This window comes from Sciurus carolinensis, chromosome 2 (genome assembly GCF_902686445.1).
Source record: "Sciurus carolinensis chromosome 2, mSciCar1.2, whole genome shotgun sequence".
In the NCBI taxonomy this organism is placed as follows: domain Eukaryota; kingdom Metazoa; phylum Chordata; class Mammalia; order Rodentia; family Sciuridae; genus Sciurus; species Sciurus carolinensis.
In genome coordinates this window covers 24,879,607-24,894,069 of record NC_062214.1, presented here as the reverse complement: position 1 = coordinate 24,894,069, position 14,463 = coordinate 24,879,607, and the positions used below count along the sequence as shown (strand labels likewise).

Below are 14,463 nucleotides of genomic sequence, written 5' to 3'. Positions count from 1 at the left end.
ACCACGCCTGCTCTATTCACCTCCATTATGTGTGTTCTCACAGGCATCTCATTATAGAAAACTTTATTCCCTTGGAAGAAAAAAGTAAAATTATGAATAGATCCTTCTTTGATGAAGAGGAAGATCATTGGAAGCTACATCCTATAACCAGACTGGAGTAAGTCACTGTCGATGTCAAGTAGACCTGCAAGTGGGGAGGAAACAGAACATGGATAAGCTGCGCTGGCTAGAGGGATGTGGGGAGAGCACAGCTTCATTTATTTAAACTCAGAATCAATTACATTTCTGACGCTCTGGCTGCCGCTGGTCCATTAGGTAAAGGTTGGGTGAAAAGCATGGCATGAGGAATGGGAGGGCTTCGTCACCAGTGGATTAACCACCTTTCCCGAATTCCTGAATTCCCATTTCCCCGGTCAATGAAGTATATTAGGCCAAATGAGTGGCAGTACAGAGATAGCTGAGCCTGGTTCTGCTGGGAAGGTGGGGGACAGCGACCTGGATGCAGGGGTCAGGAGGACGGCTGTGGTTTGTGTTAAGAACTGGACGATGATGACTAACATCCCTCCCAGCTTAAAAGATACCTGATGTTCACTTCTGGAGCACACAGCAACTCAAGCAGAAAATAGAAACCACTCCTGCCCCACTTTTGTCAGCCCGCAGTCCTGGGAGTTACCCCGTCAGGTTCTGTCTGGCTCAGTCTTCTAAGTGCTTGTTCCACAGGACCAGTCCTGGGCTGGGGGCCATACTCCAGCCAGGGCCTTAACCACTGCGGTGTCTTTGCAGGAATCAGCAGATGATGAAGCGGCCAGTCTCTGCTGTGGGATACAAGAGACCATTGAGCCAACATGCAAGAATGTCCATGATGATTCGTCCAGAGGCCCGATATAGGGTGAGAAGATTGTTCTTGGGTTTTTCTCGAATCTCTTTTAGAGTAGTTTAGGTTTGAGTAAACCCGCAGGCTGATGTGAAGTCGCAGAGTTTGTGTCTTGACTTTCCAGAGATATTGAGGACATTTATAATAATTATAACAATTATAACAAGTAACACATGAATATAACAACAAGTGAATAATAAATAATAAATGGAAAGGTAGAGTGAGGCTCAGATTGGGACCAGGTAAGGAGGGGCGTATAAACATCCTGTCCGTCATGCCTGTAAACACTAGCAGGAAGCTTCAGAATGAGTCTGTGGGAACATCAGAAAGAACATATGTCTAGTGGCAGGACATGGGTCAGTGCTGAAGAACTTCCAGTGCTTTCTTTTGTCATATGTGTCAGTCATGTAGTTGGTTAAAATGACATAAGAGGACTGTTTTATATTTTATAATTAAAGTGCCATAGACCTTATGTCTGTTACATTGCTGGTGCTGGGCCCTCACTGCCTTCTCTCTGAGTTCTCCCATCTACTCTGCACAGGCAGTCCTTGCTCAAGGGTCAGGCAATTGGCGACTGGACAGAACAGGAGACATAATGAATTGTTTCATTATGAAACAGTTTATGCTGGAAGTGTGTATGAATCAAAAAGTTTATATAAAATATATGAAAATGTAAACTGGTTATCTCTGGGTGGTGGAAGTATGCCCACTTTAAATTTTCTTTATTTTGCTTATCTGTATTTTGTAACTCTCAACAGGAAAGTTCTATTATTTTTTATAATGAAAGATTTTCATTTAAAATTTTAAAAATATTTTTACATCTCCCTTGGAGCCAGAGCAAAACAGAAGATTAGGATTTAGTTGACTCCTCCGGTGCTGATTTACTCACAAAAGCAAAAAGATTTATTAGTTCCACCCCACACCCCAACCCAGGGTGTGCCACCACTGAGCTGTACTCCAACCCCTTTTTTCAAATTTTTTTTTAATTTTGAGAAGGGATCTCACTAAGTTGCCAAGGCTGGCCTTCAACTTGCCTTCCAAGTCGCTGGGACTACAGGAGTGCACCACAGAGCCCAGCTAACTGGAGTTTTGTACAGTGGAAGATAAGTAGCGTGTCAGAATCCTCAGAAGCATTTTCTAGCAGTTTCAGATGATGCATATCTTGCTAGTTTTTTCATGTTTTAAGCCAAAAATATGACTTTAAAATCCACAAATCAGCTGGGTGTGGTGACACAAACCTGTAATCCCAGCAGCTTGGGAGGCTGAGGCAGGAGGATCCCAAGTTCAAAGCCAGTTTCAGCAATTTAGGGAGCCTCTGTCTCAAAAGAAAATATAAAAAGGACTGGGATGTGGCTCAGTGGTTAAGTGCCCCTGGGTTTAATTCCTGGTATCCCTTGCAAAAAAATCCACAGATCAAATGTGTGAAATTCCAGGGGGTTACCCTGACCCAAAGGTAGAATTAAAACAATGACTCTCAGACGTTTTCAGCAATGAACCTACTTCATTAGGAGAGATTTTATGCACTACTAAAGATCTAAAACAGTGGATGGAGCCACTCCCTGTCCCACTTTCTCCCTTCAGTGGTCCTTCCTGCCCTCTCTGGAGCCCTGGGACTGGACTCCATCAACTGGGAGGAGTCAGAGGAAAAGATGGCATGTGTAATCATGGGTGCTTCTCCTTCTATAAACTCGTTTCAGGAGGTAGGAAAGGCTCACCACCACATATCAAGTAAAGGAGTCAATCTACAAGGCCAGTTATGAGGCAGGATTTTGTTGAATTGTGGAGGCTGACCTCAAACTTGTGATCCTCCCACCTCAGCCTCCTGAGTCTCTGGGGATTGTAGGCATGTGCCAATGAACCTTGCTTCCCATTTGTTTTTTAAAATGTAGTAACAAAAAAAAAAAAAAAATGTAGTCACAAGCCACTGGGTGCAGTAGTGTACGCCTGTAATCCCAGTGATTTGAGAGGCTGAGGCAGGAGGATTGCAAGTTAAAGACCGGCCTTGGCAATTTAGTGAGACCCTCAGCAATTTAGTAAGACCCTGTCTCAAACTTAAAAAAAATAATAATAAAAGGACTGGAAATGTAGCTCAGTGGTAAAATACCCCTGGTTCAATCCCCAGTACCCACCCCCCAAAAACAAACACACACACACACACACACACACACACACACACACACACGTAGTTACAAGTACATACACTGTTATGCATGCCCTCCTCATCCACATTACGACTCTATTGGTGATGACTACTTTCTTTATATCTTTTTATATTTTCAAAGTATCTGCAATAAATTTTTTTAGCTCTTTTGTTTTTTTTTTTTTTTTTTTTGGGTGCTGGGGATACGAACCCAGGGCCTTGTGCTTGCAAGGCAAGCACTCTACCGACTGAGCTATCTCCCCAGCCCCTTTTTAGCTCTTTTTATAAAATATTTTATTTGTTCTAATTAGTTATACATGACAGTAGAATATATTTTGACACATCATACATAGAGGAGTATAACGTCTCATTCTTTTGGTTATACATGTAGAATCACAGTGGTCATGTAATCATAAGTGCACATAGGGTAATAATATCCAATTCATGCTACTATCATTTCTACCCCTGTACCCCCTCCCTTCCCTTCACTCCCCTCTGTCTAATCCAAAGTACCTCTATTCTTCCCTAGTCCACCCCCACCCCTATTGTTAATTAGCATCCACATATCAGGGAAAACATTTGACCTTTGGTTCTTTGGGATTGGCTTATTTTGCTTAGCATAATATTCTCTAGCTCCATCCATTTACTAGCAAATGCCATAATTTCATTCTTCTTTAAGGCTGAATAATATTGCATTGTGTATATATACCACAATTTCTTTATCTATTCATCTGTTGAAGGGCATCTGGGTTGGTTCCATAGTTTAGCTATTGTGATTTGAGCTGCTATAAACATTGATGTGGCTGCGTCACTGTAGTATGCTGATTTTAAGTCCTTTGGGTTGAATGGTGGTTCCATTCCAAGTTTTCGGAGGAATCTCTATAGTGCTTTCCATAGTGGTTGCACCAATTTGCAGTCCCACCATTGATGTATGAGTGTAGCTTTTTCCCCACATCCATGCCAACAACAAATGGATTTTTATTTAGTAATTTTCTCTGATTATTTCCCTTAGGTTATAAGATATTCATTGAAAAAAAAAAAAAAAAAGAAAGACAGGAAAAAAAAAAGAATTAAAAAAATGAAAACACAGAAGAACATAGAGAAGAATATAAAAATCATCTGCAATCCTACCAGGAAAAAAGTTATAAACTGTATCATTATTATAGCTAGGCCCTTAGTAGGCTCTGAATGGCAGTTTACAGTCCTATTTTGGAAGGGGGTCTAGATTGCTTGTACTCTGCGTCTGATTGGAGGCCAACCTAGCCAATGATGGCTGTGCTTCTGCAGGCAGAAAATATTGTGCTCTTAGAGCTGGACATGCCCAGCCGGACCACCAGAGACTACGAGGGCCCAGCCATTGCCCCCAAGGTCCAGGCCGCATTGGACGCAGCTCTGCAGGATGAAGATGAGATACAGGTGGATGCGTCATCCTTTGAAAGCACTGCAAATAAGAAATCCAAGGCCAGGTGAGTGGCTCTTAGTGACCTGTGTTTGAAAAGAGCACATTTGAACATGAACAGACCAGAATACCTAATCACCCAGTCCCTGCCTGGGAAGGAGCCCGTGCTCTAGTGGCATGAGGTCAGCTCTTGAGTTCCTACCAGGTGCCATGTAGTTCTTTACAAGGATTCTCTTGATTTTCTGGAAAGATAAATAGTACCTTTAGTCCCATTTTATTGAGAAAACTGAGACCTAGAAGTTTTGAGAAAGCATCCAGGTCCAAGGAAACCCACCAAGTAAGTGGCAGAGCCTGAGTTCAAATTGGTGTCTGCCTTAGTCCACACCTCCGACTCTGACCCTCTATGCAGGGTCTTATGTGTGAAATAGGAATTCTACCTTATTAAATTCCAGATTTGAAGTTTGAAGTTTAAGGAAAACAACTGGGTGGAAAACCAAAAATGGAACAAATTCTATGTGCAAACTTATTTTTTTTCTTTCTTTTTTTTTTTTTTTTTATGTATTAACAGGATTTTAATGAGCTTAGGGGGAGAGGCACACTTCATTGCCTGAGTGCTGATGCAGGATGTGGGTGGAGGGGTGAAGTGACCAATCCTACCCCTACCTACTAACTAAACCCCTTCCTGAAACCCATGACAAAAAGAATGACTCAGTATTCCAAGGTGCTGACCTAACCTGGTGGGGTCCCACAGAGGCCTTCTCCAACACACTGACCTGTCCTACCATGGTATGAGCAAGGCCTTCCTTAGCTCTAACTTGGTCTTTACACATACACAGGGAGGTTCTCTTTCCAGAAAGAGAAGTGAGACAGAATTCCAGGATGCACATCAGCAAATCCCTCAAGCCAGGCACCTCAGGCCAATCCCACTCCTATCATAACCCCTGCCCTCAAGCCTGGTGGAGTATGCCCCCAGATGTTTCCATTGCAATGCTAGTCTTGGCATTCCAGCAGGACGGCACTAATCCTGTGGGCTGAGGTCAGCACATGTGGATATTGGTTTCTCTCTCAACTCCTGTCTCTTTTCTGTTTTCTTAAAACAGGATCTCACTCTATTGCCCAAGTCATTCGTAAGCTCCTGGGCTTAAACCATCCTTGTCAGCCTCTTGAGTGTCTGTGATTATAGGTGCATGCCACCATGCCCAGCTTAATACCTTTTTACCAACTGGGAGAGGATGGTCAACCTTTGAGGTTGTTTTTAGTTGTCACTGGATCTTTATTTTATTTATATACTGAGGATCAAACCCAGTGCCTCACACGTGCTAGACAAGCACTCTATCACTGAGCCACAACCCCAGCCCCTCAACCTTTGGTTTTAATTCAGTTCTTCAGACTTGCCAAATATCAGCATCCCTTCCCTCAGGTTTCACACCTCTGTTGGAAGGCCACATTGGTTGTGCACAGAGGGTGAGATTGGGCTAGCCTAGTAGTTTTATGGTTTTTACTGTACAAAGTATTCTGACTTGCGGACCATTGAGGAGAAGCCACCTTGAAATGTGTAATGTAAACATATGCTTGGCTTTTGCAGGCCTAAGAGTGGAAGGAAGTCGGGATCCTCCTCCTCCTCCTCAGGAACCCCTGCGTCTCAGCTTTATCCACAGTCTCGGGGGCTGGTTCCCAAATAAAGCTGGTGCCTCCTCTCCCAGGGCGTGGCAGCAGCATTGCCTTCTGAGAGAAGAGACAAGCACAAAGCTGCAGAGAGGACTTGAGCCAGGCTCAGAACCATTCCCCCAGGAGAAGCAATGGCCTCTTTGCAGAGTAACCAACTTAATCTGGTCGAATGTGCTGGTCCTAATCTGGCACTCAGCTCCTCTGGGAAACGTCCTTTAATTAGCATCTCAGAAATGCATGGGTAAGGTAAAGTGCGATAGTCGAAGTGGACAGCAAGAGAATGACCATGACCTTGCTTCACTTCTCCCTCTCCTTCTCTGTGTTCCCCTGCCCTCCCTTCCTTCCCCTCTCCTTTTTTAGCCTGTTTTCACATTGGGCTCCCTTCTTCTTGAACAATACTGCAGTCAGGGGTCCCCTTAGCGGAACCATGTCTTTGGAGCCTCAGGATAAAATAACAATGAGGTTGAAAAGTGAAAGTCCTAGAACCTGAGTAGGTGCCTGTTCTTGTAGGGAAGAAACAAGAAGTCTCATTTGGATCCCAGCCCCAGGAGGGCGTGCTCAGTGATCGTGCTCCCATGCCCTCCGCAAGAAGTAGAGCCGCCTTTGGGGTCTGCTGAAAGAGGACTTCTCTCCCATTGTTTGCTCCTGAAGGATTCAGTGTCGGAAGCAATAGAAATAACATTCCCTTTGCCTCCTTGGAGAGTTTAGGGAAACAGCTTCTTTAGAACCTCAAAACCGTGACTATCATGTCAAAGACCTGGATCTGTAGACTGGTGCCACGTCCTTCCACCACGTCACATAATTCTTCATTTGTCACCATCTTTCCCGTGCATGCATCCTCTGAGCATCTTTCTGTAGGTCCATTCTCCACCTCGGGAGTGTGCTCTGCGTGGGCCTGTTTTGTGGGAGAAGGGAGGCTCTTGCCTTCTCTGATGGGACTAGAGTTGGGGAAAGGTGGCACTTTTGGCACTTTAGTGGCACTTTTGAATTCCCCATTTTGTTCCATATTGGCAAAGAAAACAGAAGAGTAACTAGGCAGACGCAGAGATGGAGACGTAAGACTCAGCAGTGGCAAGGGAAGACCTACAGAGTAGGCAAAGGGGTCCTGCTTGCCTTCAGCAGAGAATGCACGTAGTCCCAGCACTGTGGCTCCTCCTAGGCAGAGCTCAAGGTGCTGGCGAGGGGCAGCTGTGTGCCTGAACGGCTCAGAGGAGAGTTCAGAATTCCCGTTTGCATAGACTGGTTTGGTTTGTAAGTTTTAGTTCTTCCTATTATTGAGGTTCAGAGTTTTGTTTTATGTTGGTCACTAGATGAATGTTACTCATTTCCCCCCAAGAGCAGCGTGTGTGTGTGGGTGTGAGCACAGTGGTGTCTGAGTGTGACCATATGTGTCGAGGAGAGACAGAGACCAAGGACTTGCCCGGTTTTAGAAATACACTAATGTGCAGTTGTTGCTTTTTGTCTGTGTTAAAGGCCCATTGAATGACTATCCAGGCTAGAAGCACTCCCACATGGGTGTCTGCGTCCACGAGCCAAGCCTGAGGGGACAGTATGAGTCCCCAGGTCTGCCGCCCTGGCGCATCTTGCTGGCACGGTGCCTCAGGAAGATGGCAACCAAGGTGGGCCTTGAGTTATGTTTTAACTCAGCTGCTCAGTTCCCAGGGCACATTTCTGGATCAGAACCTGTGGGGGTCGGAGGTACCAAGTGCAATGTCTTTGCATTCTGCAAAATGGAGGTCTGTTGTCCGCAGCCTATCTCCTTTTTAGTAACCCTTCTTTCTGAACCCAGGGCCCTGTTGGGCAGTTCCCAGAGCATAATGGAGCCTTCCCTCATTTTTCTTGGGATCAATCCCTGCTTCTTTCTTATTTATTAAGAATTAGGTCCTGGTTTGAATAAGAACCAGATGATGGGGTGTGTTATCTGCTGGCATTGCGTGTCTCTCACACTACATTTCCTAAAAGCTATCTGAATTCTGTAGGCTGCAAATATTCATGTAACGAATCCGAGAATTGAAAACTGCGGATAACAGTGTACCTAAATGCTGATGTCTTGAGGTAGTGGTTGTGACGAAGGGTGGTTAAGTGACACATAGAACTTTTCCAAGAAGGCAAAAGAAGAAGGCCGGGTTGACAGGCGTGATTATTAATTAAAACAAACTCACTCTGTGCTCAGCTGTGTCGTATGGTGGTCTGTGGAAACAAGTGAAAGGACACCCACTTGGAGATGAAGCTGTCCCTTTCCAAGCAGTCTCTGGTGCTTTTCTTCTCTCAGAATGGAGAGGATAAATATTTGAATAAAAGCAGATGGCAAAATGACTTGCCACAAAATATTGCTGCTTTGGGTTCTGAATTGAGCCTGATGTGTAGAGGACATACCAAGTCCACTAAGGGACCAGGTTTTCACATCTGCATATAACGCTAAAATGTTCCAGTACAGCAGAGGGCCTTCATGCCAGCAGCAGCTAGTGAAGTCTGAAAGCAGCTCTTTAACAGGATCTAAGAAGCCCGTCTGGGAGGAGGAGTTTGAGACTGTGTACACAACCCTCGCCAGACCCCCTTTTGCTCCAATCAGCAGAATGTATCTAACTTCATTATTTTAAAATCACACGTCTCCCAGACCCCTGGATTCAGAACCCAAGGCCACAAATCATAGGCATGAAGCACTTTCATAAGACTGTGACATAACGTTGAATTGTTCCCGTCTATGCCTGCATGCTGCTTGACTTGCACCCACACCTCCATGACCAAGGGCGCCAGAGTGTTCTGCAGCTCAGCCATGGGCTGCTCTCTGCTTTTTCTGTCTGACTCTTGTAAGTCCTCCTTCACTGAATGTAGACTTGTTGCCAAGTTTCTGAGAAGTGTCGATTCCCTGTTAACTGAGATATTAGTGCTGCCTCACATTTCCCACTTGTAGTCGAGGATTACTGTGAACAACACCTTGGATCATCCGAATACCATCAGCGGACAAAACTGGGGCTATTAACGAACTCTAAAAGCCATACTGAAAATGCTCAGAGGGAACTAGATGAGAATAGTGGGCCTGGCAATTGTCTGTCATGCAGGGCTTTGTCCTGTACTGTTCATAAATCTGGCCCCTCTCTCCCTGCCCTTGTTTCTTGAATGAAATGCTTTTGAGGTTATTTATGAAAGGAGTGATCCTGGGCAGGCAGGAGGCGGTGGACTTTATGGCTCCTTGGAGTTACTGTGGATCTTGACCTTCTCTTTGGCTACCTTTAGACAAAGAATATGCCAATACTTGGGGCTCTGAGTTTTACAATTGATATTTATTTGTATCATCTCTTTGTCTAGGAATGTAAAAGTGATTCTAAACTAAGATGTGTAATAAAAATCAATCAGATTTATTGTACCTACAAAAGTTGTCTTCGTTAATTACTTAATGCTTTTGAAAATGACACCTGAGTATCTGATATGCTGCCGTTTTCTTTAAATGTTTTAATTGTTCTCATTAAAGGACAGTAGCAGTGGAAAATGAAGGTTGAGTTGCAATGCTGGCATTTTAAAATACAGCAAAAAGGGAAAGGGACATAACATGAAGAGGGACAGGGCTGGGGTTGTGGCTCAGTGGTGCTCGCTCAGCATGCCTGCAGCCGTGGCTTCCTCCTCTGCACCACAAAAACAAAAAACACACCAAAAACCCACCTTAGGTCTGGGCCACAGGTATGAAATTTATTTTAACCTTGTGTTTTGCTTTTTAAACTCCTTTAAATTTATTAGACATTATAATTTAAAATATATCTGTGCTTAGGAGGTGGGTCCTGGGGATTGAACCCAAGACCCTTAACCACTGAGCCACATTCCCAGCCCTTTTTATTTTTTATTTAGAGACAGGGTCTTGCTAAGTTACTCAGATCCTCACAAGTTGCGGAGGCTGGACTCGAACTTGCAATTCCCCTGCCTCAGCCTCCCGAGTCACTGGGATCACAGCCATACACCACCATATCTGGCTTCCATGTCTTTATTTTAGCACAAAAATATTTTATGTTTTCCATTAGGGAAAAAAAAGAGAATTAACAAAAATGGGCCACATGTCAGCTTATGGTTTCTCATACTCCTTGGTCTGCTGGGGTATCCCCCAGGGTAACAAATTAGGAGCACTGATTCTGGAATTTGAATCCTGGCATTGCCAGTACGTGCTAGCTCTGTGACTGTAAGGAATTTAATTTACCCCTCTGTACCTTGGAGTCCTTATCTGTCAAATGGGGAGATAATTCACAGTGGCAAGGCCACTGTGAGGATTAGCAGTCCATTTAAAGCAACAAGCACAGCGTGCACACTACAGCAGGCATTAAACAGTGTGGTTAGTGCTGTGATAAGGCCCTTTGTTGAGAAGATGCCATGAAGAGTTTGTATCGCAAGAAACTGGAGGTCAGTGTTGGGAATGTCACCTTTAGAAAACCCTAAAGAAGAGCAGCTAACCAATTAACAAATAAATATTGAGTATGTACTACCTGCCAAGCTGTTCTAGGCACTGGGCGTATAGATGTAATACCAACACAGTTCCTGCCTGCACGGAGTTGCACTTAATTTAAGGGGGAAGAATGGGGAGTAAATGTTAACTAAAGGCACATACATAGGTAAGAATGAATTGTAATAAATTCCATGAAATAATATAGGATATTATAAGAGAATAGTGGGGACCTAATTTAGTTAATTTATTTAGGGTACTGGGGATTTACCCAGGGGCAGTTTATCACTGAGTCATGTCCCAATCCCTTTTTATTTTGAGACAGGTTCTCAATGAGTTGCTTAGGGCCTTGCAAAGTTCCTGAGGCTGACCTCAAACTTGTGATCCTCCCTGCCTTAGCCTCCCAAGCCACTGGGATTACAGGCATGTGCCACTTCACCTAGTGGGGACCTCATTTAGAGAGCATAGGTTAAAAAAGGCTTTCTGAAGATGGTGAGCTCTAGAGGATGGAGCTTAGCTAGGTGCTCTCAGAGGAGAGGAGGGAAAGGAATTCGTGAAGAAATGGGGAACAGCATTTATAAAGTCCTCATAGAACAGAGAGAACAGAGAAGTAGAATTTCACAATGTGTCTGCAGTCTTTTTTTTTTTTTAATTTTTTTGACAGTGCTGGGGATTGACCCCACAGCCTCATATGTACTAGGTGAACACTACCACTGAACTGTACCTCCAGTCCCCTCCAGGCCTTTTTTACCCTCACAGAGGGAAGTATGGAGAACAACTGTAGAAGAGATTACAGTATAAGACTTAAAAAAAAAAACAAAAAACAATAAGAAATTTAAAGAACACAAAGAAGGCAATGCCCTGTGAGACTTAGGCAAACATTTCTAAATTATGTTTCTTCATAAGATGTCCTTCAACCATATGTAATGTCCCTTTATCCTCCCCACTTCTGTTCAGAAAGAATTAAAAACCATAGCCTGAGATGGGCGCAGTGGCACATACCTGTAATCCCAGCAACTTGGGAGGCTGAGGCAGGAGGATCACAAGTTCAAGGCCAGCCTCAGCAACTTAGCCAGGCCCTAAGCAACTCCTGTTTCAAAATAAAACATAAAAAAGGTTGTGGATGTGGCTCAGAGACAAAGCATGCCTGGATTCAATCCCCGGTAACAACAACATAGCTTGGCTTTGCTTAGGTCATTATTAGTTTAGAATAGCTTAGAATCCATTAGTCAGAAAGCAAGAGTTCAAAGGGTGATTTAAAGAATTATGTGTTCTTGGGCTGGGATTGTGGCTCAGTGATAGAGTACTTGCCTAGCATGTGTGATAAACTGGGTTCAATTCTCAGCTCCACATTAAAAAATAAATAAGATAAAGATATTGTGTCCATCTATAGCTAAATAAAATAAAATAAAAAGAATTATATGTTCTTGAAAATGTCAAACTCTCTGAGTTAGGCCAGGGACTAATTCATCAACTTGTAAATTCCTGCCCACTCAATTTTGTTCTCATTTTCTGGATTATTATTGAAAAAAACTGAGAAGTTAGTAAATCTTGGAAACGATTTTTGAACTTCAAACTGATAATTTAATCTTGGGGCTCTGGATTTTGGCAGGCCCTCTTAGACTGGAGTTGCCATCTGATTATAAAGTCTTACTCTGAGAGCCTGGTTTCCAAGGACCCTGTGATGGTCACATCTGCTAACTGAGTTGTCACTGGCATTTGTGAAGCACATAACCATAGCTCTTGCAACTGCTCCTGTCACTAGTTTTGTGGTTAACAGGTCCCTAGGTGCTTCAGTTAGGTGGGCCAACAGGGACTTGCTGTTGGGGTGGGGAGTGGCCAAGGGAGAGGCCACTGACTGCATCTGGCGACCATGAAGCCCATCATGCACCAGGGGTCTTGCTCTCACTGGAGACAGGGACAGGAGTAGAATGTGTGGCCCTTGTGAGGAGAAGACAGACAGAAACAAAGGGCAATGATTCAGGACGCTTGGTACCTCAGAGAAGGCCCCCCCTCTCCTCACTGCTCTTCCAGGCCTTCAAGGTTGGGCCACACAGACCTCCACTGGGTTCCTGGCCGGCACCTTCACATGCACGGTGCCCTCTACCTGAAACACTTCTGCTTGACTGACTATTTCCTACTGGTGCCTGTGAGGCACCAGTTTAAGGTCAACCTCTCAGAGAACCCTTCCCTGTCCACTGTTCTGTTTTCTCCCCCTTCTCCACCTGGCTGTATGGTCTCTCATCAGACCTTGTTTCCTTTTTAGCCCTTTCCCCAGCTTGCAATATATATTTCTCTGCCAAGTTCCCTGAGGGCATGATCTATTGTCTTCTGGAAGCCTGGCATTTAGATGAGTGGGATGGTTGGCTGGGTGCTGACCGCTAGGGCTCAGAACAATGTCCGTCAGGGGAAGGAGCCCCAAGCCTGGAGAGGTGGAGGAAAGGTTGGCCGAGGAGGAAAGAGTGTGCCGGATCAAGGGGACACGAACGAGGTGTCAGGGAGCCTGTGAGTCCTGGAGTGCAGAATGGAGAACAGAGCTGACTCCGTGGCACTTGCTGTAGATAGAGGGACAGCACTTGAAGGCTTTTTTAGTGTGTGGGGGGAGGGGAAGGCACAGTCCTCTCTGCACCCCAGCATGTTCTCCTAAGCCAGCCTTGGTTGCTATTATTTCCCTTTGAGATAACAGAAAGCAATTTCCCTAAGTGTCTGCTTAAAGTCCGCCTGCTGTTCACACAGGCTTTCTCGGCTTACTTGGCAGATTCTGTTCTGCCAGGAGCTTTCTCTGGCACAGCTCACCATCTGAGGAATTCCGTGCGGTACTTCGGCTTGACTCCAAGGTCTCGGCTTCCTAGGAATGAGGCCCAGACGTGTTCAGGGCAGTGGGCTGGAAGGTGGTCGCTTTGCTGCTTTGGGGAGCAGAGAAATTAAATGTCTTCTATTGGTTCTGAAATGTATCTTCCTTGTCTAGGCAAACAAAAGATTTCCATATGCTGCTGTTCATACGTGTCATGGGCTACATCAGGGACCCTGCCTTTCCCAAGCTCCTGTTCTGATAAGAATTATCACCATTCACAAATTAGAGGATTCAAGGTGAGCAGTGGCACCGATATAACAGAGGGGACCCAGATTTTGATAAAGTCCATGTTAAATGCAGTGATCAACCTTTTGCTAGATTATCCCAGCGCAGTAAGAGAAACCAGGTTTTGGCATCAGATTCATGTGTCTTTTTTTTTTTTTTTTTTTTTTTTTTAATACTAGGGATTGAACCCAGGGGTGCTCTACCAATGAACTGTACCCCCAGCCCTTTTTTATTTTTTATGTTGAGACATGGTCTAAGTTGCTTAGGGCTTTGCAATGTTGCTGAGACTGGCCTTGAACTTGTGAACCTCCTGCCTCAGCCTCCCAAGTTACTGGGAATACAAGCACGTGGTACATGTATTCATTTTTTGAGCATCTACTGCATAGTGTTCATTGTTATAGGTCCTAGGGAAACAGGAGAAGCCCTGCTCCAAGGGATGTCACATCTAGTGGTGGAGTCAGATCATTAACAAAGTCCTATGTGCTGTGCCAGGTGGTCAGAGTGCTCTAGAGAAAAACAAGTCAGGTCAGGGGTTAGAGAGTGCCATGCTGGGGAGGGGCTAGGCTAGCCTGGGAGGTCAGGGAGGGCATATCCGGAGCAGAGACCTGAGTGACATGAGGGAGCAAGCCCTGCCAACATCTAGTGCCTGGAGGAGGTGCGAAGGCCTGAGGCGGGAGAGCAGGGGCAACCAAGGGCTGTGTGGGTGGCGAGCCTGGAACGGGCCAAAGCCGAACTGTCGGGAAACTGTATTTTTCAGCCACTGGAGAATGTTGAGCAGAAGAGGGAAATGATCTGGCAGGAGTCTTTACACGGATCCTCTGGCTGGTCTGTGGAGACAGACCATGGGGAGCAAGGTGGGAACCAGAAGTGCCCTAGT

The 14,463-nt window shown here is 44.9% G+C and overlaps 1 protein-coding gene across 1 annotated transcript in view; it reads left to right on the top strand.

The window, feature by feature from the left end:
* Positions 1 to 9,451, top strand: part of Kif3b (kinesin family member 3B) — a 40,901-nt gene extending 31,450 nt beyond the window's left edge. The window contains exons 6-9 of the mRNA XM_047541656.1: positions 44 to 157; positions 784 to 889; positions 4,302 to 4,480; positions 5,999 to 9,451. Coding sequence (XP_047397612.1) covers positions 44 to 157; positions 784 to 889; positions 4,302 to 4,480; positions 5,999 to 6,095 — 496 coding nt within the window. The 3' untranslated portion in view covers positions 6,096 to 9,451. The remainder of the gene's footprint in view (positions 1 to 43; positions 158 to 783; positions 890 to 4,301; positions 4,481 to 5,998) is intronic.
* Positions 9,452 to 14,463: the final 5,012 nt, after the last annotated feature.